Genomic DNA, 27,151 nt, shown 5'->3' on the forward strand with positions numbered 1-27,151 from the left:
TTTAGTTGTCATTGGTCCCGTTCTTGTACGATCTTTTTCTGGCAGCAGCTATGTCGGAGATTTGATGTTTTACCGGATTCCTGATATCACGACACACTCGTGAAATGGTTGTACGGGAAAACCACCACTCCATCACTGGCTCAGAGATGGTGTGTCCAATCACTCGTGGGCCAACTGTAATACCTCCTCCAAATCACTTAAATGTTGATGACCTGCAACTGTATCAGCAGTAACCAATTTAAGAGCTGCGTCAGAGACTTGTCTTATATAGGCGTTTCCGACCGCAGCGCCGTATTGTGCTTGTTTACGTATCTCTGTATATGAAGGCGGCTGCCTATACCAGTTTCTTTAGCACTTCAGTGTGTATTACCTAATCCAAGTTAATCGTTAATATATTTATCTTACAGTCATTAATTGTCCACGATGCGGATCCATTGCTTCATATGTACTAGTATTTTTGAGGTGACTTATAACTTTATAAGTAATGAAGAAGCACTACCAGGTGTCTAGGGTTACTATTGTTCTGTTCATAATCAATACGACATCTATGCAGTTAACGGTTGAATTATGTTGCCACCCTTCTAAGTCAGTGTTACCACTTTCTCTCTAGGTAAAAGAGATGTAATGGCATCTTCTATTGATACGCATTTCTAGTCTGCTGGTGTGTATTCCGCTTAATCTCACCAAAAATGTCCACGCTAGTACTGCAGCCATAGAGACTCCTCTCAGCTGAGGCATATGAATTTATTATAGTGGTTAGTGACACCCCTTCCATGATGTCGGACCCTCACTAAGTCGGAATTATTATCTCTCTCTTAGGACTCAGAAAAGTTGTTGCGTAAATTTAATCTATTTTGATGCCTAATAACACAGATAGCTCTGCGCATCCAAGTGACATTGGGAAAGCACACAAATTGCTGGTTCTGATCGTAAAAAAAATTGTGTTTGTAATGTTTTCATTGAACAGAGTTTAAGTAGGCAATAGCGTGAAAAATCAGTAGAAAAATGTCAATATAAAATTATAACAAGGTGTTATAGTGATGTACATTAAACGGTTCAGATCAATCAGAGTATTACAAAACAGTAATAGGATTTCGTGTAGACTAAATATTGTACAAGCTACTGTTATGTCTTGATCGATTGTTTAGTCAATAGCAACTAAAACATCATTTTTGAAATGAGACTGTCAGAAGTCAGGCATTTTGACATTCTGCTTTGACTGCAATACATAAATTGCTAAAAGGCATTTCTAGTACGTGTCAAAATTAAGATAATCACTGTTCTCGTGTCAGGATTTGCAGGATTATTTGATGGAGGCCATGTCGCAAAATAACCTGTTATTCCACTGCGAATAAGAGGTGGATCTGCCTTAAAAAAAAAAAAAAAAAAAAAAAAAAAATATGTTCAGATGGCTCTGAGCACTATGGGACTTAACTGCTAAGGTCATCAGTCTTCGAGAACTTAGACCTAATTAAACCTAACTAACCTAACGACATCACACACACCCATGCCCGAGGCAGGATTCGAACCTGCGACCGTAGCGGTCAGAACCAACATTTTTTACGTATCGTTTTAAGTTGTAGTTTACAAAAATGGCGTTTCCGTCTGAAGCACGAGTTTAGAATCCATCGATTGGTCACTGTGTATCTCAGATTTATTTACAGTTATAACAAAACTCATCTATTGATAACTTTATACGGTGAACATAATACGATTGTTAACCACGGAGACAAGTGTATAAAATATGAAATAGTGTTATTGCGCATATTTCTAACGGTTTTAATGTTTTCAAAAGTTACTATGATAATATTATGTAATGAGAGATACAGTAAAGCAAACGTCATTTATCTTCAGGACTGCTCGAACTGTGAAGAAGGAAAATCCATATAAGATTTATGTTAGTGAAAAACACCAATGTTAAATCATATTAGTGTTGAGTAAATTTATCGTTTCATTAGGCCTCAATCAATAAGTAGTCTAATACGTAGCAGTGTTAACATACAGGATGTTTCACGTACAGCTCGAGAGCTGTCTCTTGTGCTGCGTATGATAGTATAACTCAGCAGGCAGACTGCCACACCCCTTGACTCAACGACCCGTTGCTCGGATAATGTGGCATGTGTCGTATCGGTTAACAGGTTGTGCGCGCTGGCTTTTGTGTGTGTGTGTGTGTGTGTGTGTGTGTTTATCTGCATTATTTACAGTGCTACAAAGTACACGTTTTTTGATGTGCAGAGTATTTCCGTTTCACCATGGAATGTATTCTGTATTGAACTACGCCAGAACAGAGCCGTGCGTGGAATACTGGCTTGTTTCATTACAGAATTTCCCCTGTGTTCACGTTACAGAGATTCGACAATAGTTTAAACAGTAAGGAAATCTATCATATGGAGGAGCATACGACAAAGTAAAGGCTTTCCAAAGATAGCGACACGAGTCTGCATGGCCACCCAAATGTTTAGACACCGTCGAACGTAGGCTCTGGTTTGTGTACCAGTTAGCTAATTGTTGTGAATAATAAATATGATTGTTACTTTATCAAATATTTACAATTTTATTAGCGTTCATTAAGCCGCTACATATTTTCGAAATAGTAAATTTTTGTTTTATTAAGTAAGTGATTGCAGCGACACTTACACATTATCTTCACTATATCCGCTGTGGTTGGGATACTGCAACTGGCATTTAAAATGGTCATTTATTTGGTAATGATTTCATACTAGCAACTGTCCTGAATTTTGCTACAATTGCTTTTCAATACTATTCACTAATTTAATATAGATCAACTTGATGTCCACTGCTGAATATCGGTAACATTATTAAAAAACCACCAAAGTTGATTTTATTTACGTTTATTACGTAATTTCAAGTTTCATTAAAAAGTGTGTCACCAAGTCTTCATACAAAAAGTCCATACAGAAGTCCAAATATCATGATTATTGTCTTTCTATGGTCTTAGCCGCTTGCATATCTCTCCAACCAGATCTATTCAAAAGATTATAAACACATTTTGCATGTTGCCACCACTAGCTAATCCTGAAGCGATTCCAGTGGGATTTGGGTCCACTACACTATCTGTATTATGAGATGTCACATAATTTAAGTTTACAAACGTATTATTGTGTATTGCGCCATTGAAATGACGTCACTATACACTAGATTAAATACAGAGACTTAAGCTGGAATCTTTTTGACAGTAAGTCTAGCGTTGGCAGTTGTTGTGGTGTGAATGGGTGGCAGGCGTAATGGCAGACGACAAATGGTGTATGTTAACAAGATGGTGCTCCATTGTTTTTGTCTAGGGTGAAGGTGCCTGCACTGACTCACAAGGGCCGCAAATTTACTTCAGTACATCGATGTCATGTTATTTATTAATGGAAGAACAATGAACCAAGGTAATAGGGAGTACTTGTTTAAAATTTATAAAGTTATAAAATCACCTCAAATCTATATGTGAAGCTGCTATCTTACAAGATGTTAAAGGCAAGTTCTTTAACATGACTATGGGTCTTTATATTTTGGTCCTATTACATAATTTTCCTTTGCCGGTATGTAGGAACCATCCCCGTGGCCAACGAGTACCGTCTTTGATTAGTAACCAAAATGTCCTCGATCCCGCGTTAGAAACACACTACCGCTTAAATTTTGAATAAAAATCATCAGCATTGGGGGCTGAAGACCTCGGACACGAGAAGTCTTTCCTCATCGAGTCAACGGCCTTGTCAAAGAGGCCGGAGGAGTGGAGAAAGAGCTCAGGGCACGCTCTGGCCTTTGAGGTGGGAAACTCCTCTTAAGGCGGAAGAATCACCAATGATCAACGGCATGAGGATGCAGAAGGCAGTGGAAACCACTGCACTGAAGACACATAATGTTTATCTGCAGGGTATGTAGTAGTTCAAAAAATGTCGTGATGATCTCTCCATCGGCAAAAGATTACGGAACATTTCCCCATTCGGATCTCCGGATGGGGACTGCCAAGGGGACGTGAACACGAGAAAGAGATTGATCAACCAACGAAAGGATAATGTTCTAGGAGCCGGGGAGAGGAATGTTAGAAGTTTTCGCTTGGCAGGGAAGCTAGAAAATATGAAAATGGAAATGCTAACTCCCACTCCAGATATTGTGGCGAGTCAGTTAAGTGAAATGGAAAGACGATGAGTGCTGGATAGTATCTATAGTGACAGAAAATGATACGACGGGACGAGAATTCGTTATGAAGAGGAACGTGTACCAGTGTTTGAGCTACTGTGAACAGTTCAGCAATAGGGTTGTTCTCGTCAACATCGACAGAAAATCAATATCGACAACTATTGCTCAGGTATTGGAGCCGACGTCGCAAGGATAAGATGAAGAGATAACGAAAGTAAATGAGGGTACTGATCGGGTAATCCACTATATAACCTGCGACGAAAATCGGATTGTCATTGGTAGCTGGAATGCGGCTGTTAGGGGAAGGAGAAGAAGAGAGGTTTCGATGGTTGTATATGCTTGACAGTAGGAGTGAGAGAGAAGTAAGACAAATTAGGTTTTGCAATAAAATCACAGGAGCAGGAGGTGTGCTTGGAAAAGTCCCTGAGATATGGTAAGATTTAATTTGGATTACGTCTTGATCAGGCAGAGATTCCGAAGTGAGTTAGTGGACTGTAAGGCGTGCCCTGGATCAGATGTATACTCAGATCACAATTTAGTAATGATAAGAGCAGCCCGAAGTTTAAGAGACTAGTGAGGAAGCATCAGAGTGCAAGGATGTGGGATACGGAAGTTCTTAAGAAATGATACGCTTCCTCTGAGACTATAGCTCTCTGGGGCTATAGATACAGCGATAAGAATAGCTGAGTAGGGAGTTCAGCTGAAGAGGAATGTACACTTCTAAAAAGGGCAGTCACGGAAGTTGGAAGTAAAAGCTTAGGTTCAAAGAAGGAAACTGCGAAGAAACCATTGGCAACAGAGGAAATAATTCAGTTGATCGATGAAAGACGGAAGTAATAAATTTTTAAGGCAAATTCAGGAATACAGAAACACAAGTCACTAAGGAACATAATAAATAGGACGTGTAGTGAAGTTAACGCGATGTGGCTAAATGAAAAGTGTGAAGAAATCGAGAAAGAAACAATGATCGATAGACTGACTCAGCTTATAGAAAAGTCAAAACAAACTTCGGTGAAATTAAAAGCAAGGGCTGTAACAATAAGGGTGTTTCGAGAACCCCACTGCTAAATGCAGAGGAGAGTGCGGAGAGATGGAGAGAGTAAACTGATGGCCACTATGGAGGGGAGGTCCTGTCTGATAACGCGACAAAAGAAGAAACAGTAGTCAATGAAGAAGAGAAAGGGGATACAGTTTTAGAATCAGAATTTAAAAGATCTATGCAAGGCTTACGACCAAACAAGGAAAGAGGGATACATAACATCCATCGGAATTCCTAAAATCATTGAGAGAAGTGGCAACAAAACGTCTGTTCACGCTGGTGTGTAGAAAGTATGAGTCTTGGGATTTAACATCCGACCTACGGACAACATCATGCACTCAGCCACTAAGAAAGTAAGAGCCGACAAGTGCCAGAATTATCGCTCAATCAGCATAACAATTCATGTGTCTAAGCTGCTGACAAGAATAATGTACAGAATAATTTGTTGGTCTAGAAAATGCGTTCGACTGTGTCAGGTGGTGGAAGATGTTCTAAATTCTGAGCTACACGTAAGGACAAGTAATATACAGTACATACAAGAGTAAAGAATGAAGCGGGTGGATTAAAAACAGTGTTGCACAGGGATGTAGTCTTTCGCCCCTGCAGTTCAATCTGTACGTCTAAGATGCAATGAATAAGATAAAATATGGGTGAAGAATGGAATTAAATTTCAAGGTGAAATTGGTATCATTGCTATCCTGAATGAAAGTCAAGGAGAGCTACAGGATCTAATGAATGATAAGATACGCTGGTAACATCGCTATCCAGAATGAAAGTCAAGGAGAGCTACAGGATCTACTGAATGGAATCAACCGTCTGTTTAGTATAGAATATGGATCGATAGAAAGTCGAAGAAACTCGAAATTTATTAGAAGTAGCAGAAATGAGACTAACGTGGAACTTAAAGTGTGGATGTTGATCGCAATGTAAATGAAGTTAAGGAATTCTGCCACCTAGGGAAAAAGGCAAAAAGGGCATTCCTTACCAAGAGAAGTCTTCTGGTATCAAACATAGATCTTAAGTTGAGGAAGAAATTTCTGTGAGTGTACGTTTGGAGCACAGAATTGAATGATAGTGAAACATACAACAGAAAAGAAGAGAATCGAAGCATTTGAGATGTGCTGCTGGAGAAGAATGTCGAAAATTAGGCGTACTGATAAGGTAAAGAATGAGGAGGTTCTTCGCAGAGTCGGCGAGGAGAAAAGCATATGGAAGACAGTGACAAGAAGAAGGGGTGGTATGGTAAAATATCTATTACTACATCAGTTAATAACTTCCATTGTATTAGCGGGAGCTGTAGAAGATGAAATTGTAGATGACGACAGAGATTGGAAAACATCCAGAATTTTATTTAGGATGCAGGTTGCAGGTCCTACTGCGAAATGAAGTGTTTGGCGCAGTAGGGGAATTCGTGGTGGGCAGCATTAAACCAGTCATTCTTAGACTTGCACACCTGTTAAGTCAATGGCACTTTGTGAGTATTTTTGATGGATTTATCTTCTGTAACTTGGTGATGTTTTTTTGAACGAAAGCGACTGTAACATAAGAAAAGTGTATCAGTACATCCATGATGGTTTCTCAGTATTATAAATTAGAGTGTTATAGATACCATGAGGCAATGGAGTCACCACGACCATAGGATCTAGCAACACAGGGTCCAGATGGCGTTCCAGTAACTCCTCTATGTAATTATGAGCCACTAGTGACTAGACAAGTAGTTAACGGTACAGAAAATAATCCGTGTCGAAATTTAAAAAGCAGCTGGTTGCATATTATACCCACACAACTCGCCATTTTGAACATTACCGTCACTAGATATTCAGGTCTCTATATCAGCTATATTTTGGTTTATGCAATTGTACTGGCAGCATTTTTCGTAACTGATTTAATATTCTTGCAACTCCCGCTGTGAATATATCATTGGAACATTCCTGAGTGTAATGGTGAAAGTTATTTCCAAATCATACGAGGTTCTTGTTCCTGTAAGTATGGCTTCCTTTACCCATCCCAAAACGAAAGGGTCATAGACCTTTACGACGGGACTACGAATCAGGTATTTGTGTTGGGGCCACGTGGTCACCCCAGAAGAAACAGAGGAAACGAATGAGCGAAGATCAGCAGTAGGGACCGCTTCCTTCGTTTGCGTTTGGACGTTGGTTGAGAATGGTCAGGTGACTGGAAGGGAGTGGCTGACCACCAGTAAGACATCTGCGACTGAGATTTTTCTTCGCCTTAGCTACAGAAGTGTCACATATCCCTGGGGAGCTCCTGACGATAGACTTGTCTCTGCTGGACACTCGCCGTCAAGAACTACGTACTGGGTTCTATTAATCTCACGAGCACTTTAGCAGGGAGAATAAAACAAGTTAATGCGATCGCCCGCCACCGTGAAGCAACAGTGACTTCACTTGGCCTGCTTTCCCGTCGTCCTTTTGGCCCTTCTGGCCGCTTTGTCGGAACTGAAAGGTGTTTCAAGGTCGCTTTTCGGAAGCGGTGGCGGGCTAATTTACAGCGTCGGCTTACTGAAAATATCTTCTTACTTCATAGTGCGTGGTCACAATAATGAAGGCACTTAGCTCCTTGCTAGCACACTGGACTCGCATTCTGGAGGACGACGGTTCAATCCCGCGTCCGGCCATCCTGATTTAGGTTTTCCGTGATTTCCCTAAATCACTCCAGGCAAATTCCGGGATGGTTCCTTTGAAAAGGCACGGCCGACTTCCTTTCCCGTCCTTCCCTAAACCGATGAGACAGATGACCTCGCTGTCTGGTCTCCTCCCAAACACAACCAACTTAACTCCTTATGGCGTAGTTTTGCTGAATTTGTGCCGGAAAGTTCATTGTGCCAAGTTATTCATGGAGTAACATTAGTACAGAACCAGTGTACCATTTCAACGATCTCTGAATCAGTCGTGTAGCCATTTGCAAGTGTTACTTGAGAAATCTTGGGGTGTAGTATTCTTAATAAAATGAACGTACGCAGTGGTATGCGACTGATCAATTAATTAATGGCCGTTCACGATAGTACGCCATTTCGAGATATCTGTTACGAGGCGTCGACCGGCAAAAAAGGTAAACACTATCGCAGAAGACACTATATTCCAACTCCATATTGTTGCCTTCAGACGTTCTCGGTCCTACGAGAGCAGCTAGGGCAATGTAAGTCCAGCTGGACTGAAGCCCCCTTGCCTAGGCAAGCCTTATACAACAGAGGTACTGTATGTTCCCCAGAGTTTGCCTTCTACCGACTGCTCCACCTCAACAGCTATGCACGTCATCGGCTCAGAGCATAGCTTGAGACTGATGGGTCTTTTGTAGAAGCTTTTACCATCCTCATAATCCGGACGGCCTGGATAAGATCCCCGTTCCCTGTGAAGCACTACATTCCACCGCTGCGCCGTAAATTGGTCGCTGGAGCATGCCCAGAGCTTACAGCGACAAAGGACTGGAGGCAATTACCAGTCCCCAACTCAGGAAACCTGGGATCGCCAAACCCGTACCCAGCAAATGAATGCCGAGCTTATGAGGACGTGTATCTCCTTATGGCAAGGCCACTCTCAGAGAAAGGGGAGATTCCTTATACAATAAATCATCTCCAAACATAGATGATGATTTTTTTTCTAAGTATGCAAATAGACAAGGTCGAATCAGGGACCCAAATATCATGAGACAACGATGACATCTGTTACATCCCTCGCTAATAGAAAACGAATTTGGAGTCAGGAGTAAAAGAAAATGTTTGAGTATTTAGTCTATCACAAACTTCCTCTGTCCCTGTTCAGTGTTGACCGTGATCTCAAGCTTTTAAAGTAACGTACGATATAGAAAACGTCTACATACTTGCCACGTGCGCTAAGCACATTCCTATACATATAAAAACGTGTATGGGAAAAATAGTTGTTGGATGCTACACCTGTTGCCGAATGTGGATGGTATCTGGATACTAGGTGACTGAATGAAGTTTCATAATACAGAACAAAGGAAACAGAGGGCGGAACCCATTACATAACTTCATAGAATCTCATTGGTTCAATGGAGCACGATTACTCAGGTCCTTTCTGCTTGATATTTCTGTTAATAGCAGTTTCCATAGTTGTGAGAATATTTAACCAAGTGGCTAAAAGCAAGCAAGCAAGCAAATGAATTACTGTAAATCGTTGTTGCAGGACGGACGAGTCTCGTTTAGCAGATTCAACTCACAGATGAGACAAATTGAACACTTTTCTCGCAGTGTAAATAGGAAAGCCTCTTATGAAGAAAAATTTCGTGTCGTGCCTGAATTATGTAACATGTACCGAAGTGGACTATGAAAGCAGATATGGATGGAGAATTCCATGTTTACCTGTCGATAAATTGCGCACCACATCTGGTGGAGGGGTAACGTTTTTGATTAGTAATCAAAAAGTCCTCGGTCCTGGGTGCAAAATCCATTATTGCTTCAATTCTGATTAATAATTAGAGTCGGCAGCCGAAGATTTCTGGCATGAGAAGTCTCTGTGGCCGACGGGTTGTAGGCGCTTCAGCCCGGAACCGCGCTGCTTCTACGGTCACAGGTTCGAATCCTGCCTCTGGCATGGATAAGTGTGCTATCCTTAGGTTTAAGTAGTTCTAAGTCTGGGGGACTGATGACCTCAGATGTTAAGTCCCATAGTGTTCAGAGCCAGTTCAACCATTTTGAGCATAAGAAGAAACTCTCGTTCTGCCAACGGCTTTGTCAAAGAGGGTGGACGAGAGGATAGAGGTACAGGGTACTCGGGCACTCTCTTTGTCCTTGGAGTGGGAAGCCGCCCCTAAAGACCGAAAATCAGAATTGATCGACGACATGAGGATGGAGAAGGAAATGGAAACCACTGCATTAAAAACACATAACGTATATCTTCAGCACATGTGGCCTGTAATTGAAAAAGTGATATTATGATCTCTCTATTGTAAAAGATGCCGGAATAGCTCCGCATTTGGATGTCAGGAGGGGACTTCCACGGTGGCGGGGCAGGGCGTGGGGAGGGGGCGTGCCCATTAGAAAAAGATTGAGCAATCAACAAAAGGACAACGTTCTATGAGTCGAGGCGTGGAATGTCAGAGCCTGGAACGTAGTAGGGAAATTTGAAAATCGGAATAGGCAAAAGGTAAAGGCTCAGTCTAGATATACTTGGGGTCAGTGAAGTGAAATGAAAAGAAGACAATGATCTCTGGTCAGATAAGTTTATGGTCAATCAACAGAAGCAGAAAATGGTAAAACGGGAGTAGGGTTCTTTATGAATAGAAAGGTAGGGCAACGAGTGTCTTATGCTGAAGAGTGATAGGTTTGTTCTTGTGAGAATCGACGGCAAACCAACACCGACAGCGATAGTTCAGGCATAGATGCAGACGTCGCAAGAAGAAGATGAAGAGATAGCGAAAATATATGAGGATATTGGAAGGATAATCCAGTACATAAAAGGCGATGAAAATATGTCATGGCGCACTGGAATGCTGTTGTAGTGGAAGGAATAGAAGAAAAGGTTGCAGGAGAATACGGGCTTGGGACAAGGAATGAAAGAAGAGAGACTGATTGAGTTCCTTAATAAATTTCGAATGCCAGTAGCGAAGAGGAGAAGGAATATTTGGAAAAGATCGGGTGATGCTGGAAGATTTCAGTTAAATTACGTCATGGCGAGACAGAGGTTCCGAAATCAGATACTGGATTGTAAGGCATACCCAGGAGCAGATATAGACTCAGATAACAAATTAGTAATGGTGAAGGGTAAGCTGCGTTCAAGAGAGTAGTAAGCTAAAATCAATACGCAAAGAAGCGGGATACAGATGTACTAAAGGATGACGAGACACGCTTGAATCCTGTAAATACAGCAATAGGGAATAGCTCATCAGGTAGTAAAGTTGAAGAAGAATGGACATATTTAAAAAGAATAATCACACAAATTGGAAAGGAAAGCTTAAATACAAAGAAGAGAACTGCGAAGAAAACATGGGTAACAGAATAAATACTAAAGCTGATCCGAGAAAGATGGAAGTTCAAAAACGTTCAGAGAAATTCAAGAACACAGAAATACAAGTCGCCGAGTAATGAAATAAAAAAGAAGTGAAGGGAAGCTAAGACGAAATGGCACCATGAAAAAATGTGGAGAAATCGAAAATGAAATAGCTGTTGGAAGTACTGATCACCATACAGAAAAATCAAAACAACCTCCGGTAACACTAAAATCAAGTGTGGTAACATCTAGAGTGCAGCGGGATACAACTTTTAAATGCGGAGGAGTCAGCGGATAGATGGAAAGATTACAATGAAGGCATCTATGAGGGGACAAGATTTTCTGATGTTATAGAGGGCTGTAGATACTCCATGAAACAAATCAAGTGTTTGATACGTTTTAGAAAGAGTCAACAGTTTTTAGTTACGGATTTCAGAAACGGAGCAGCACTCAGTCAAACCAGAGATTCGTTGGTAATGGTTCTGCACAAAATAAGATACTTGTTTTCGTTTTGTAAACTTTATCTAAAGTAATTTCCACATATTAAATGGGATCCTTATCATCCTTATCATTTACAAATAGTGAAATGACAGCAAATGGAATCTGTCTCTTTTTATTTTAGTATTTTAACCCCATACATTTAATGTAGTAAGATCTAGGTTAAACTGATGAACGATACTCAGTGTAGACTGTACAATACTTGCTCTGCTTCCGTCGTATTTCTCAAGTTAGGATAATGACAATGTCCTTAAACTATGCTGACATTCGTATTTCCACCGCTCCACACACAGACTGAACTGATCAGGCTGTGACAAATTCGTTCAGTGTAATTCCCACAATGCACCGCAAGGTGGCCCGTCACGAAGGATAAGTGTATAGACGTATAGGTCGTGTAGACCTGATACTCGTATTGTTGGGTACTTTGTGTAATACGTCTCATTTGAATCATTATGATATACATATATAGGCCTATTGATTCTGAATAAGTGTATTAAAAGAATTTCATAAGTATATTTACGAACCTCAATAGCAGGTGCATATTAAACGCTGGCATACAGCATCAGAGGTACATTCTGCATATTGACACTGTACGCTTTTGTATTCAGAGTGGCAACAGAACGAAACTAATTTCACAAAGAGAAATATTTGTAATATAGCTCGGACTGCTTTGTAAAAGAATCGGGTATACATCTTTAGGTTACTTAATAAATATATGCTTTTGTTATACTGTGGGCGCAAGGGATGAATTCATTTACCATCTCTTGCAGTTAATTGTCCTCTCTGATGAAACAAACTAAAATTATGTCACAATCTCTTACGTCGGCTGCATTGATTCATAGAAAGAGGGATTAAAATTTGGAAGGGCATAAAGAATTGAAACCATCTTAATGTGTCACTAACGACATAATTTCACGCGCGAATAAGTGGTACAAAACACTCATCTTATTCACGAAATAGCGGTTAATACCCTCTTCCAGTGGAGTATGACAACCAGAATGACGAGAGATTTAAAACGTGAATGCAGAAATAGCGTTAGAAGTAATATTTATTTAGAAAATAAAACAAATGCACTTCCTGCAGGAAAAAAAACAGCATACAGCCGCTATTGATAATTCTCTGTATTTACACAAATAACGTCGTTACCGGTTTAGAACCGACAGTTTCAAACAGTTGTTCATATCTAGACAAACATTTTCCGATGTTTACGTAAGTTTTATAAGTTTCAGATTGTTAATGTACACGGTTAATGAAGTTTGTTTTATTTAAGAAGCTTCACGAATTTTCTCATAAAAATTTGGAGGCACTACTTTTGCTCATGTGTTCGTACATATGATGCCACAATTTATTTCCTCCTCCTTGACCATATCGCATAGCGCACACTCCTTCTTGGTAGCTCCTCACTCTAGGAAGTAAGAATAGTGGCTGTCTCTTCTGATGTAGAATCTACCGCCTCTCCCTTTTGATGTGAGTGCGACGCGTACAAGTCGCTTTCAGCTGCGCTTCCCGGCTCTGTGCCCACAGGGTCGCCTACTGCACAACAACGTGAGCGCGGGCACGCTGCTGAGCAACCAGACGCTCGTGCTGCAGGCGGTGACGAGGAACAGCTCCGGCCTCTACACCTGCGTCGCCAGCAACAGCGAGGGCGACACCGAGAGCAACGCCTTCAACCTCGACGTCAAGTGTGAGCACAGCCCACGGTGCGAAACGCACCACACGTACGCCTTTCCCCACACCCACCCCCTTTCCACAAAAGCCCCGAACATCGCTACCAATTCCCATAAACCTCAAACCTCCCTCACGCCTCATGTCCAGCAACAGTATACCTCATCTTCCTAATGACTTGCTAATCACATTTCTGCACTATGTGATCAAAAGTATCCGGACACGTAGCTGAAAATGACTTACAAGTTCGTGCTGGAATTAAGTATGGTATTCGTCCACCGTTAGCTCTGATGGCAGATTCCATTTCCGCAGGCATACGTTCAATCAATTGCTGGAAGTTTTCTTGGGGAATGGCAGCCCACTCTTCAAGGAGTGCTGGATTGAGGAAAGGTATCGATGTCCGTCGGTGAGCCCTGGCACGAAGTCAGCATTCCAAAACACCCAAAAGTGTTCTATTGGATTCAAATCCGGTCTCTGTGCACGTCAGTCCGTTACAGGGATGTTATTGTCGTGTAGCCACGCCGCCACAGGCCGTGCGCTATGAATAGGTGCTCGATCGTGTTGGAAGATGCAGTCGCCATCGCCGAGTTGCTTTTCAACAGAGGGAAGCAAGAAGGTACTTAAAACGGCAATGTAGGCCTGTGCTGTGATAGCGACAAGCAAAACAAGAAGGGGTCCAAGCCGCGTCTATAAAAAACACGACCACACCATAACACCACCACCTCCGAATGTTATTGTTGGCATATTGTGTACCGTTATTCCACACAACGTTTTCCCTCTTTTCAGTGTCCTTAAACCAAGCAAGGCACTGTTTGGCATTTACCGAGGTGATGCGTGGCTTATGAGGATCCTCTCTAACATGAAATTCAGGTTTTCTCACCTCCAGCCTGTCATAGTACTTGCAGTGGATAATGATGCGGTTTGCAATTCCTGTGTGATGGTCAGGATAGATGTCTGCCTATTACACATTACGACCCTCTTCAACTGTTGGCAGAGCGCCTCATTCTGCTCTCTGACGATGTCTAATGACTGCTGAGGTCGCTGATATGGAGTACGTGATAGTAGGTGGCAGCACAATGCACCTACTATGAAAAACGTTAGTTTTTGGGGGTGTCCGGATACTTTTAATCACATAGTGTATGTATCAGCCCAAATCTCATTAAATGCCAAATGAATTTCATTGTATCCGGTTTCGTGATAGTAAAACTGTCAAATTGAAGACATTTATTTCCTTAGAATGTTATTTGCCCCTGTACAAAATTCTTAATTTTACATTACTATCGTAATTTCAGCCTTAACTCATTATCAATTACAACAACGTTGGGTGTAATTTGATCGTGAACATCTATTGAACTGGGTGTCCCAGCATGTAGATAAGTACAAAGACACAATATGTATGACAGACCAGTAGAAAACGTATATTCCATCCATAAAACGACTGACCGACAGAATGGACATCAACACAGAAGTTACACGTGGTGCGAACATGATCTGAAAATATGCTAAGGAATTTAGTGGTTGACTAGTGGTCAAATATGAACAGCTTAGGTTGTAAGTCTATATTGCATAGCCCCTGATTACAGAAATACATAGCTCAGAACATCTTGACGATGACTTCACTTAGCACCCCTTAATGATACATAGCTTTGTTGTACTTCATAAAATCTGAGGGTCAAATCAAGGTAGTACCCTAATAAAAAAGGGAGAAGTTTGTATAGCAAGTTTCAGCTACTAACAGCGAGTACGCTGTTTAAGAACTACAAATAGAGGAGGTATACTTGGAAAAGGCCAGGAGATACGGGAAGGTTTAAGTTAGATTACATCTTGGTCAGACAGAGATTCCGATAACAGATACTGGATTGGAAGGCGTACACAGGAGCAGATATAGACTCTATGAGGGGGATGATTTGTCTGATGTGATAGAAGAAACTGGAGTCAATTTAGAAGAGATAGGGCATCCAGTATCAGAATCAGAATTTAAAAGTGCTTTGGAGGACATAAGGTCAAACAAGGCAGAAGGGATAGATAACATTCCATCAGAATTTCGAAAATCATTGGGGTAAGTGGCAAGAAAACCACTATTGACGTTTGTATGTAGAATGTATGAGTCTGGTCACATACCATATGGTTTTCGGAAAAGCATTATCCACTCAATTTCGAACACGGCTAGAGATGACAAGTGCGAGAATTATCGCACAATCAGCTTAACAGCTCATGCATCGAAGCTGCTTACAAGAATAATATACACAAGAATGGAAAAGAAAATTGAGAACGCGCTAGATGACGATCAGTTTGGCTTTAGGAAAAGTAAAGGGACGAGAGAGGCAATTCTGACGTTGCGATTAATAACGAAAGCAACACTAAAGAAAAATGAAGACACGTTCATAGAAATTGTATATCTGGAAAGAGCGTTAGACAACATAATATGGTGCATGATGTCCGAAATTCTGAGAAAAGTAGGGGTAAGCTATAGGGAGAGACGAGTCATATATGATATGTACTACAATCAAGAGGGAATAATAAGAGTGGACGACCAAGAGCGAAGTGCTCGTATTAAAAAGGTATAAAACAAGGATGTAGCCTTTCGGATTACTATTCAATCTGTACATCGAGGAAGCAATGATGGAAATAAAAGGAAGGTTCGGGAGTGGAAATAGGGTGAAATGATATGAATGACACGATTCGCTGATGACATAGCTATCCTGTGTGAAAGTGAAGAAGAATTACATGATCTGCTGAACGGAAAGAGAGCAAATCGAAGAAAGACGTAATGAGAAGTAGCAGAAATGAGAACAGCGAGAAACTTAACATCAGGATTGATGGTCACGAAGTCAATGAAGTTAGGGAATTCTGCTACCTAGGCAGTAAAATAACCAATGACGGATGGAGCAAGGAGGACATCTAAAGCAGATTGGAAATGGCAAGGGGGGCATTCCTGGCCAAGACAAGTCTATAGTATCAAATATCGAACTTAATTTGAGGGACATATTTCTGAGAATGTACGTCTGGAGTACAGCATTGTATGGTAGAAAAACATGGACTGTGGGAAAACCGGAACAGAAGAGAATCGAAGCATTGAGATGTGGTGCAACAGACGAATGTTGAAAATTGGTGAACTGATAAGATAAGGAATGAGGAGGTTCTGCGCAGAATCGGAGAGGAAAGGAATATGTGGAAAACACTGATAAGGAGAAGGGAGAGGATGATAGGACATCAGTTAAGATGAGGATATGACTTCCATGGGACTGGAGGGAGATGTAGAGGGCAGAAACTGTAGAGGAAGACAGAGGTTGAAATACATCAAGCAAATAATCTAGGACGTAGACTGCAAGTGCTACTCTGAGATGAGGAGGTTAGCACAGGAGAGCAATTCGTGGCGGACTGCATCAGACCAGTCTGAAGACTGATTACAGTTACATGACCGTAGCTCAAAAGTACAAAAAAAGATTATCAGGTTATGTTGTTTTAATGGAAGCGTTGCTCCACAGCTGGTAAATACAGTGGTGTGCAAAACTGAAGGATGAAAGTAATTGTCGCAGAATGTGCGAAGTAACGAAACTCAATGAAACTAAGACCACACATGGAAGGAGCTGCTACAGTATACAACAGAAGTTAACTGAATGAAATAGGCAACGGGATGAACAGGTATGACAATTTTATTTAAGGTCGACTATTACACTAACGTCACCTCGATTCATAAGGGTCCCGTGAACATTGCAAAAGGCAGGTCGTTGTTCTTAATAAGATGTGTGATCGCCACTGACGACAGTACATGCTCTGCTACCTACTCCCAACTCCCACGTTGACTACGAGATAGGTGAGTGGTTCGTGTGATAGGCCGTCTCTGCCCTCCACCAGCGAAGTTGACAACTTCTGTTTCTTCTTCGGTATGCAGTAATATGTCTCCCCAACACATCCCACACGTGCCAGATGGCATCTAACACTTCGATTCCCAACAGAACAAAAAAAAAAAATTGAATGTAGCAACTCTTAACAAAATTGGACTATATCATCGTACTAAGCAACGAATACAAGAAGAAATGGACAAAAAATAACTATTTTAAATAGGTGGTTTAAATGTCATTGGCGTTAATTTTAGTGTGACACATGGCCGTGATATTAATTTTAACATTATCTGATGAACACCTACAGGACGGAAATGCGCAATAAGGAAGCTACAAATCTGCAAACTACCACTGTTTTTACAATCAATTTATAATAGAATTGCTGTACTAACCACCACCACCAAAGAGTGGAATACCAGAAGAAATTGGTAAAAAGTAGACAATAAGTTGTTTTATAGTTGTAGTTTCAATCAGAAACCATTGAGACACACAGTTGTCAATTACCCATCGTGTCATGAGATATATTTGAAAGCAGTTACTCAGTTTCCTCAGACTCAATTCTCCATTTCAAAAGATCCATGAACTGATAATGCCTACAACGAATTATAAGTACAAATAACAAGAAAAGAATGGGCCTCAATTTTAATAATTTTAAAAAAGTGGTAGTACAAACTCCAATTTATGTTACTCTCAAAATTAATTATCTCCCTAATAAGATAACGATAAAAAATGCCTTCACCTTCTACTGTCACATAACACGCTCTTCACACCAACTATTGCTTTAAACGCTGTAAGTAACTGCTACAGTGCACTACATTCATAGAAGTATCTCACTGTACTACAAGATGACATCGGTCGTTTCATGAAAAAGGCACTGTTATTTGAAAGGAAAACAAAAATCGGAAAATCGTTGGTTTAGGCAGGAACATATGGTACTCAGACGAGTAAGTCAGGAGAACGGGCAGGCCACTCCATTCGCAAAATATCCTCCCTTTCCAAGAGCTCAAAAATGGCTGTGAGCAATATGGGACTTAACATCGGAGGTCATCAGTCCTCTATAACTTAGAACCACTTAAACCTAACCTAAGGACATCACACACATCCATGCCGGAGGCAGGATTCGAACCTGCGACCGTAGCAGTCGCGCGGTGCCGAACTGAAGAGTCTAGAACCGCTCGGCAATCGCAGCCATCTCCAAGAACTCCTCTACCCGTGTAGTTCGATGTGTGCCTCATCGTGGCAACTAGTGCACTGGTTCACTTGTACACTTAAGAGCCAAAGAAACTGATACACCTGGCTAACATCGTGTAGGGTCCCTGCAAACTCGCGGAAGTGCCACAACAAGACTTGGCATGACGTTGACTAATGTCTGAAGTCCTTCTGGGTAAAATTGACACCATCAATCATGCAGGGCTATCCATAAATCTGTAAGAGTACTAGGGGGTGGAGATCTGTTCTGAACAGCACGTTACAAGGCCTCCCTGACATGCTGAATAGTGTCCATCTCTGGGTAGTTTGGTGGCAGCGTAGATACACGTTTTTCATATTAGATGCATTGTGCTGCCACCTACTGCCAGATACTCCATATCAGTGACCTCATTAGTCATTAGACTTCGTGAGAGAGCACAATGGGGCGCTCCGCGGAACTCACGGACTTCAGACGTGGTCAAGTGATTGGGTGTCACTTGTGTCCTACGTCTGTACGCGAGATTTCCACACTCCTAAACATCCCTAGGTCCACTGTTTCCGATGTTATAGTGAAGTGACAACGTGAAGGAGCTTGTACAGCACAAAATCGTACATTCCGAACTCGTCTGTTGGCTGACAGAGACCGCCGACAGATGCAAAGGGTAGCAACGTGTAATACGCAGACGACATCTATCCAGACCATCACACAGGGATTCCAAACTGCATCAGGATCCACTGCAGGTGCTAAGATAGTTAGACGGGAGGTGAGAAAACATGGATTACATGGTCTTGCGGCTGCTCATTACCCACACATCACTCCGGCAAATGCCAAACGACGACTCGATTATTGTAAGGAGCAAAAACATTACGCGACTGAACAGTGCAAAAATGTTGTGTGGAACGACTAATCACGGTACACAATGTAGTGATTAGATGGCAGGGTGTGGCGGTGAGGAATGCCCGGTGAACGTCATCTGCCAGCGTCTGTAGTGCCAACAGTAAAATTCGGAGGCGGTGGTCTTATAGTGTGGTCGTGTTTTACACGGAGAGGGCTTGCACCCGTTGTTTTGCTTGGCACTATGACAGCGGAGGCCTACATTGATGTTTTAAGCACCTTCTTGCTGTTGCAAGAGACATTCGGGGAGGGGGATTGCATCTTTCAACACAATCGTGCACCTGTTCATAACGCACGGCCTGTGGCGGAGTGGTTACACAAAAATTACGTCTCTGTAATGGACCGGCCTGCACAGAGTCTTTATCTGAATCCTATAGAACACTTTTGGTATGTTTTGGAATGCCGACTTAGTGCCAGGCCTCACCGACCAACATCGATCTCTCCTCAGTGCAGCACTCCGTGAAGAATGGGCTGCCATTTCCCAAGAAACCTTCCAGCACCACATTGAACGTCTGCCTGCGAGAGTGAAAGCTGTCATCAAGGCTAAGGTTGGGCCTAGACCATACTGAATTCCAGTATTACCGATGGAGGCCGCGTCGAACTTGTAAGTCATTTTCATCCAAGTGTACGGACAATTTTGATCTCATAGTGTATAGGTGGTCAAGTGAAACTAATGACTGAAGCCAACTATTAATTATAAAAAAACCACTTACACTTTGGTTTTTGCTCGAATATCCGAATTAATTGTCAGCAACGTGAGTTAAATGAAGTCCACCAAAAGTATGTATTCAAAGTATGTGGTGCGCACGTCATGATATGATGTAATCCTTCGTACTTGGAAATTTGCTTTCTGCGTAGTGGGTGCTCATCAGTTCATTACGTTAGTAACGGAAGACTGACTGCCTGCGGTTATCATATTATTCTAAGGAATGGACTGGTGGCGTTCATTGACATTATTTTAATATCGGTATTATTCTGATGTTGAACATCCGCTCCACAAACCTGTATTCTAATGTCGAGAAAAAAATCACGAGATTAAACATTAAAGTATATATGAAAAATTTGGAGGCCGTACCGTTGGCCACACCTAAAGCTGCTTAAGGCATTTGCTCCTCGATGACGATTAAAGTACATGTCTCTTTGTAATACTCCTCTTATCTCAGTGTCACAACGATTGACTGTACAAGCAATATTAAATAAATATGTTGATGGAGAGGAATCACATGTAAAAAATATATAAAACTGAAAGGAAGCAACCAGCGTTGTATGACATGTAAAATATTCTTGACCTCTTCAATGAGTCGATTATTTCAAGTATGAGTGGAAAATGTAAAGTACAGAGTAAATGGGAGTTAATGTTACACTACACAGTCTGAGAAACGTAGCGGAACACCCAGAAGACATAATCGGGTGTCAGTAGTACTTCGTAAACATACACACCATCGTGGGGTATTTATATGAATAGAATTGCAATTCTCTCTGACATGTAGAAGGATCGCCAGTGTGCATTGGCGTTATCATGTTACGCATTGTTCCCAGAGCTGCTGGAGTACATACAATGAGGTGGCATAAGCCGTGGGATAGCTATGTGCACATATACAGATGATGGTACTATCCTTTAACGAGATATGAAAGGTCAGTGAATTGCTGGAGCTGTCATTTGCACTCCGGTTATTCATGTGAAAAGGTTTTTGTCGTGATTAGGGCCGCGTGACGGGAAGTAATACAACGCGCAATGGGACACTGCATTTTAGAGCTCGTTACGAAATGCAATATTCCGAGATCCACAGAGTCAGAAATATGCCGAGAATGCCAAATTTCAAGCTTTACCTCGCACCATGGAGAACGCACTGGCCGACAGCCTCCACTCAACCACCGAGAGCAGCAGCGTTTATGTGTAGTAGTCAGTGCTAAGAGACAAGCAACAGCCGGCCGGGGTGGCCGAGCGGTTCTAGGCTCTACAGTCTGGAACCGCTCGACCGCTACGGTCGCAGGTTCGAATCCCGCCTCGGGCATGTATCTGTGTGATGTCCTTAGGTTAGTTAGGTATAAGTAGTTCAAAGTTCCAAGGGACTGATGACCTCAAATAAGTCCAATAGTGCTCTCAGCCATTTGAACCATTTGACAAGTAATACTGCTTGAAATAACGGCAGAAATCAATGCGGGTCGTACGACGAACGAATATCTTAGGACTGTTTAGCTAAATTTAGCCGTTAAGGGCTACGGCCTTTCCCCCCATGAACCATGGACCTTGCCGCTGGTGGGGAGGCTTGCGTGCCTCAACGATACATATAGCCGTACCGTAGGTGCAACCACAACGGAGGGGTATCTGCTGAGAGGCCAGACAAACGTGTGGTTCCTGAAGAGGGGCAGCAGCCTTTTCAGTAGTTGCAGGGGCAACAGTCTGGATGATTGACTGATTTGGCCCTGTAAACCTAACCAAACCGGCCTTGCTGTTTTGGTACTGCGAACGGCTGAAAGCAAGGGGAATCTACAGCCGTAATTTTTCCCGAGGGCATGCAGCTCTACTGTATGATTAAATGATGATGGCGTCCTCTTGGGTAAAATATAAAAGTAGTCCCCCATTCGGATCTCCGGGCGGGGACTACTCAAGAGGATATCGTTATCAGGAGAAAGAAAACTGGCGTTTTACGGATCGGAGCGTGGAATGTCACATCCCTTAATCGGGCAGGCAGGTTAGAAAATTTAAAACGGAAATGAACAGGTTATAGTTAGATATATTGGCAGTTAGCGAAGTTCGATGGTAGGAGGAACAAGACTTTTGGTCAGGTGAATACAGGGTTATAAATATAAAATCAAATAGCGGTAATGCAGGAGTAGCTTTAATAATGAATAAAAAATAGGAGTGTGGGTAAGCTACTACAAACAGCATAGTGAACGCATTATTGTGGCCAAGATAGGCACGAAGCCCGCGCCTACTACAGTAGTACAAGTTTATATGCCAATTAGCTCTGCAAATGATGAAGAAATTGATGAAATGTATGATGAGATAAAAGAAATTATTCAGGTAGTGAAGGGAGATGAAAATTTAATAGTCATGGGTGACTGGAATTCGAGAGTAGGAAAAGAGAGAGAAGGAAACGTGGTAGCTGAATGTGGATTGGGGCTAAGAAATGAAAGAAGAAGCCGCCTGGTAGAATTTTGCACAGAGCATAACTTAATCATAGCTAACATTTGGCTCAAGAATCGTGAAAGAAGGTTGTATACATGGAAGAACCCTGGAGATACCAAAAGGTTTCAGATAGATTATATAATGGTAAGACAGAGCTTTAGGAACCAGATTTTAAATTGTATGACATTTCCAGGGGCAGATGTGGACTCTGACCACAATCTATTGATTATGAACTGTAGATTAAAACTGCAGAAACTGCAAAAAGGTGGGAATTTAAGGAGATGCGACCTGGATAAACTGAAAGAACCAGAGGTTGTACAGAGTTTCAGGGAGAGCATAAGGGAACAATTGACAGGAATGGGGGAAAGAAATACAGTAGGAGAAGAATGGGCAGCTTTGAGGAATGAAATAGTGAAGGCAGCACAGGATCAAGTAGGTAAAAAGACGAGGGATAGTAGAAATCCTTGGGTAACAGAAGAGATACTGAATTTAATTGATGAAAGCAGAAAATACAAGAATACAGCGAGTGAAAGGAATTCAAACGTCTCAAAAATGAGATCGACAGGAAGTGCAAAATGACTAAGCTGGGATGGATGGAGGACAAATGTAAGGATATTGAGGCTTATCTCATGAGGGGTAAGATAGATACCGCCTACAGGAAAATTCAAGAGACCTTTGGGGGAAAGAGAACCACTTGTACGAATATCAAGAGCTCAGATGGAGACCCAGTTCTAAACAAAGAAGGGAAAGCCGAAAGGTGGAAGGAGTATATAGAGGGTCTATACAGGCGCGGTGTTCTTGAGGAAAATATTATGGAAGTGGAAGAGGAGGTAGATGAACATTAAATGGGAGATATGATACTGCGTCAAGAGTTTGACAGAGCACTGAAGGACCTGAGTCGAAACAAGGCCCCGGAAGTAGACAACATTCCATTAGAACTACTGACAGCCTTGGGAGAGCCAGTCCTAACAAAATTCTACCATCTGGTGAGCAAGATGTATGAGACAGGCGAAATTCCCTCAGACTTAAAGAAGAATACAGTAATTCCAATCCCAAAGAAAGCAGGTGTTGACAGATGTGAAAATTACCTAACTATCAGTTTAATAAGTCACAGTTGCAAAAATTAACGCGAATTCTTTACAGACGAATGGAAAAACTGGTAGAAGCCGACATCGGGGAAGATCAGTTTGGATTCCGCAGAAATGTTGAAACACGTGAGGCAGTACTGACCCTACGACTGATCTTAGAAGAAAGAATAGGAAAGGCAAATCTTCGTTTCTAGCATTTGTAGACTTACAGAAAGTTTTTGACAATGTTGACTGGAACACCCTCTTTCAAATTCTGAAGGTGGCAGGGGTAAAATACAGGGAGCGAAAGGCTATTTACAATTTGTACAGAAACCAGATGGCAGTTATAAGAGTCGAGGGACATCAAAGGGAAGCAGTGGTTGGGAAGGGAGTGAGACAGGGTTGTAGCCTCTCCCCGATGCTATTGAATCTGTATATTGAGCAAGCAGTAAAGGAAACGAAAGAAAAGTTCGGAGTAGGTCTTAAAATCCATGGAGAAGAAATAAAAACTTTGAGGTTCGCCGATGACATTGTAATTCTGTCAGAGACAGCAAAGGACTTGGAAGAGCAGTTGAACGGAATGGACAGTGTCTTGAAAGGATGGTATAAGATGAGCATCAACAAAAGCAAAACGAGGATAATGGAATGTAGTCGAATTATGTCGGGTGATGCTGCGGGAATTAGATTAGGAAATGAGACGCTTAAAGTAGTAAATGAGTTTTGCTATTTGGGGACCAAAATAACTGATGCTGGTCGAATTAGAGAGGATATAAATTGTTGACTGGCAATGGCAAGGAAAGCGTTTCTGAAGAAGAGAAATTTGTTAACATCGAGTAGTGATTTAAGTGTCAGGAAGTCGTTTCTGAAAGTATTTGTATGGAGTGTAGCCATGTATGGAAGTGAAACATGGACGATAAATAGTTTGGACAGGAAGAGAATAGAAGCTTTCGAAATATGGTGCTACAGAAGAATGCTGAAGATTAGATGGGTAAATCACATAACTGATGAGGTATTGAATAGAATTGGGGTGAAGAGGAGTTTGTGGCACAACTTGACCAGAAGAAGGGATAGGTTGGTACGACATGTTCTGAGGCATCAAGGGATCACCAATATAGTACTGGAGGGCAGCATGGAGGGTAAAAATCGTAGAGGGAGGTCAAGAGATGAATTCACTAAGCAGGCTGCGGTAGGTACTGGGAGATGAAGAGGCTTGCACAGGATAGAGCAGCGTGGAGAGCTGCATTAAACCAGTCTCAGGACTGAAGACCACAACAACAACAAGGGCTACGGCAGCAGACGGCCGACGTGAGTGCCTTCACTATCAGCACTACATCGCCCGCAGCGCCTCTTCTGGGCTCGTGACCATATCGGTTTGACCATAGACACTAGAAAACCGTGGCCTGTTCAGACGAGTACCGATTTCCTTTGGTAAGACCTAATAGTAAGATTCGCGTGTGGTGCAGACTCCACAAATCCTTTGACCAATTCTGTCAACATGGCATGTGCAAGCTGCCAGTAGCTCCATAATACTGTGGGCACACGGAATGGAACCGACCACTGACTGGAAATTGTTATGTTCGCCTACTTAGAGATCATTTACACCCATTTCCTAAATAACGATCTAATTTTTATGGGTGACAGTGTGATGTTGTCACTGGGCCACAACTGACCGAAATCGGTTTCATGAACATTCCGGACAATTCTAGCGATTGGACACACAGATTTCCCGACATGAATCCCCTCGAACACATGTAGGAGATAATCGACAGATTACTTCGTGCACAAAATCCTGCACCAGCACACTTTCACAGTTATGGACGGCTATAGAGGCAGCATGACTTAGTATTTCTGCAGGGAATTTCCAACGACTTATTGAGTCCATTCCACGTCGAATTTCTGCACTACGCCCAGTAAAACGAGTTTAGACACGTTATGTCCGAAAGAACAGATTCCATCGTTATATAGTTAAGGTTCACCGGCCATTGAACCATCTTCTTATGTGCGGATGCACAAACAGTGCCCGAACTCTTACGGGAATCGGCAAAAAGTCGCGAGTAAAGAGTATAAAGGACAGGGGCACTATGAATATAGTGCGGGACAATAAGTTGGGAATGTGGGTCTCACGGGTGGAATGCCAGTGATACGTCCCTGCAGTCGCACTATCCTCTGTGACCTCGGTGGCTCAGATGGATAGAGCGTATGCCATGCAAGGAGGAGCTCCCAGGTTTGAGTCCCGGTCGGGGCACACATTTTGAACTGTCCCCGTTGACTTACGTATATCAACATCTGTATGCAGCTAGGGGTATTCATTTGATTGTAATTTCATTTCTCTCGAGCAGCATGATCATCGATAGTATCTGTTCTTTCGGACATGTCCGAAAATATATTTTAGATTTCCTCATAACAAGTCCTTAATACGTCATATTTCTTTGCAGTCGTGCTGTTAAAGCACGTTAAGTGGCGAAAGATCACGTTAAGCGTTGTCCAATTTAAAGATATGTCGTGTATGAGGTCGAAATGTTACAGCTACATGTCGCGTATGGCGTCAGCGTATGCACGTTGTGTGAACAGCCGTTAGAAAGTGGTTTGTAGTGAACACGAAGCACGTGAACACGAAACACGTCTCGATTTAACCGTCTCTATAAGTGGAATGAATATTCGGTGCAAAACGCATGAATCATAGCTTTTCGAAGATTACACCTGAATTCAGTTTCCTGTGCCTAACGGTGTTTGAGGGAAATCTTCAAAATCATAACGGACGTGTTCATAACAGAGTAATCCGTTGCACAGGAAAACTATTAGTTGAACCAAGATTACCTCATCACCTGTGCAGAACGATACGTGGCGATCGAGTGTACGATCACCCTGAGTTTGGATTTAGGGTGTTAAGACCGTTTTCCACCAAGACCATATAGAGGCAAGTGCACTACACACGTTTCAGCTGCCAATGACTGATTCGTGACCCAGTGGTGTCTCCTGGCTTTTCGTTGCACAGTGACTCTCTGCAAAGAAGGAAAGAGGGAATATTTGGTTTTAACGTCCCATCGGTGGCGCGTTTATTAGACGCGTGTTTTCAGGTTGAGCATCACGGCTTCCATTACGGTAGGGAGTAAGATAGCCGTGTTCTTCTCAAACTAATCATCCCTGCTGATGTTCAAACGTTTTAGAGAAACCACAACTGATCTAAGGCTGCCTGATCAGTCACGGATAAGATGCCTGTGTGCCATAGTGGGAGTCCTCTAAAGCTGGCGGCGGGGGAGCAGTGTGATGTGGGCGAGGACTGAAACGACGAAATTATAACGTTTGGTATCACGAAGTTTAATATTACGAAAATTAGGCGGAGTGAACGTAGTGGATTGCCCTCATCGAAGTGACAGTAAGAATCAATGACACCTTATCTGACATATTTTATCTCCATTACTGATCAATGCATTTAGTAAGTACATCAAGAGGTGTCCGTGAAGACTGGCATAACGGCGTCATTGTAGATAGCAGAAACATTAACGACCTCGTGTATGCAGGTGACACACTGATAACTGGAACAGACGAGCATCCACTGGAAACCATTGTGAGACGTCTGGCTGAAAGAAGCAGAAAACGTGTTCTTGAAATCAACAATACAAAGACCAAAGCGATAATTGTAGACAGCCCTAGTTATGACAGGCCTGACATCACAAATGTGGCTGGTTACAGACCTTGTTGT

At 42.1% G+C, this 27,151-nt stretch overlaps 1 protein-coding gene across 1 annotated transcript in view; it reads left to right on the forward strand.

Annotated features, from left to right (window-relative positions):
* Positions 1-27,151, forward strand: part of LOC124709827 (hemicentin-1-like) — a 432,676-nt gene that overhangs the window by 304,576 nt on the left and 100,949 nt on the right. Inside the window, exon 9 of the mRNA XM_047240877.1 lies at positions 13,180-13,339. Within this exon, the coding sequence (XP_047096833.1) occupies positions 13,180-13,339 (160 nt within the window). The remainder of the gene's footprint in view (positions 1-13,179; positions 13,340-27,151) is intronic.

Source organism: Schistocerca piceifrons, chromosome 1 (genome assembly GCF_021461385.2).
Source record: "Schistocerca piceifrons isolate TAMUIC-IGC-003096 chromosome 1, iqSchPice1.1, whole genome shotgun sequence".
Classification (NCBI taxonomy): domain Eukaryota; kingdom Metazoa; phylum Arthropoda; class Insecta; order Orthoptera; family Acrididae; genus Schistocerca; species Schistocerca piceifrons.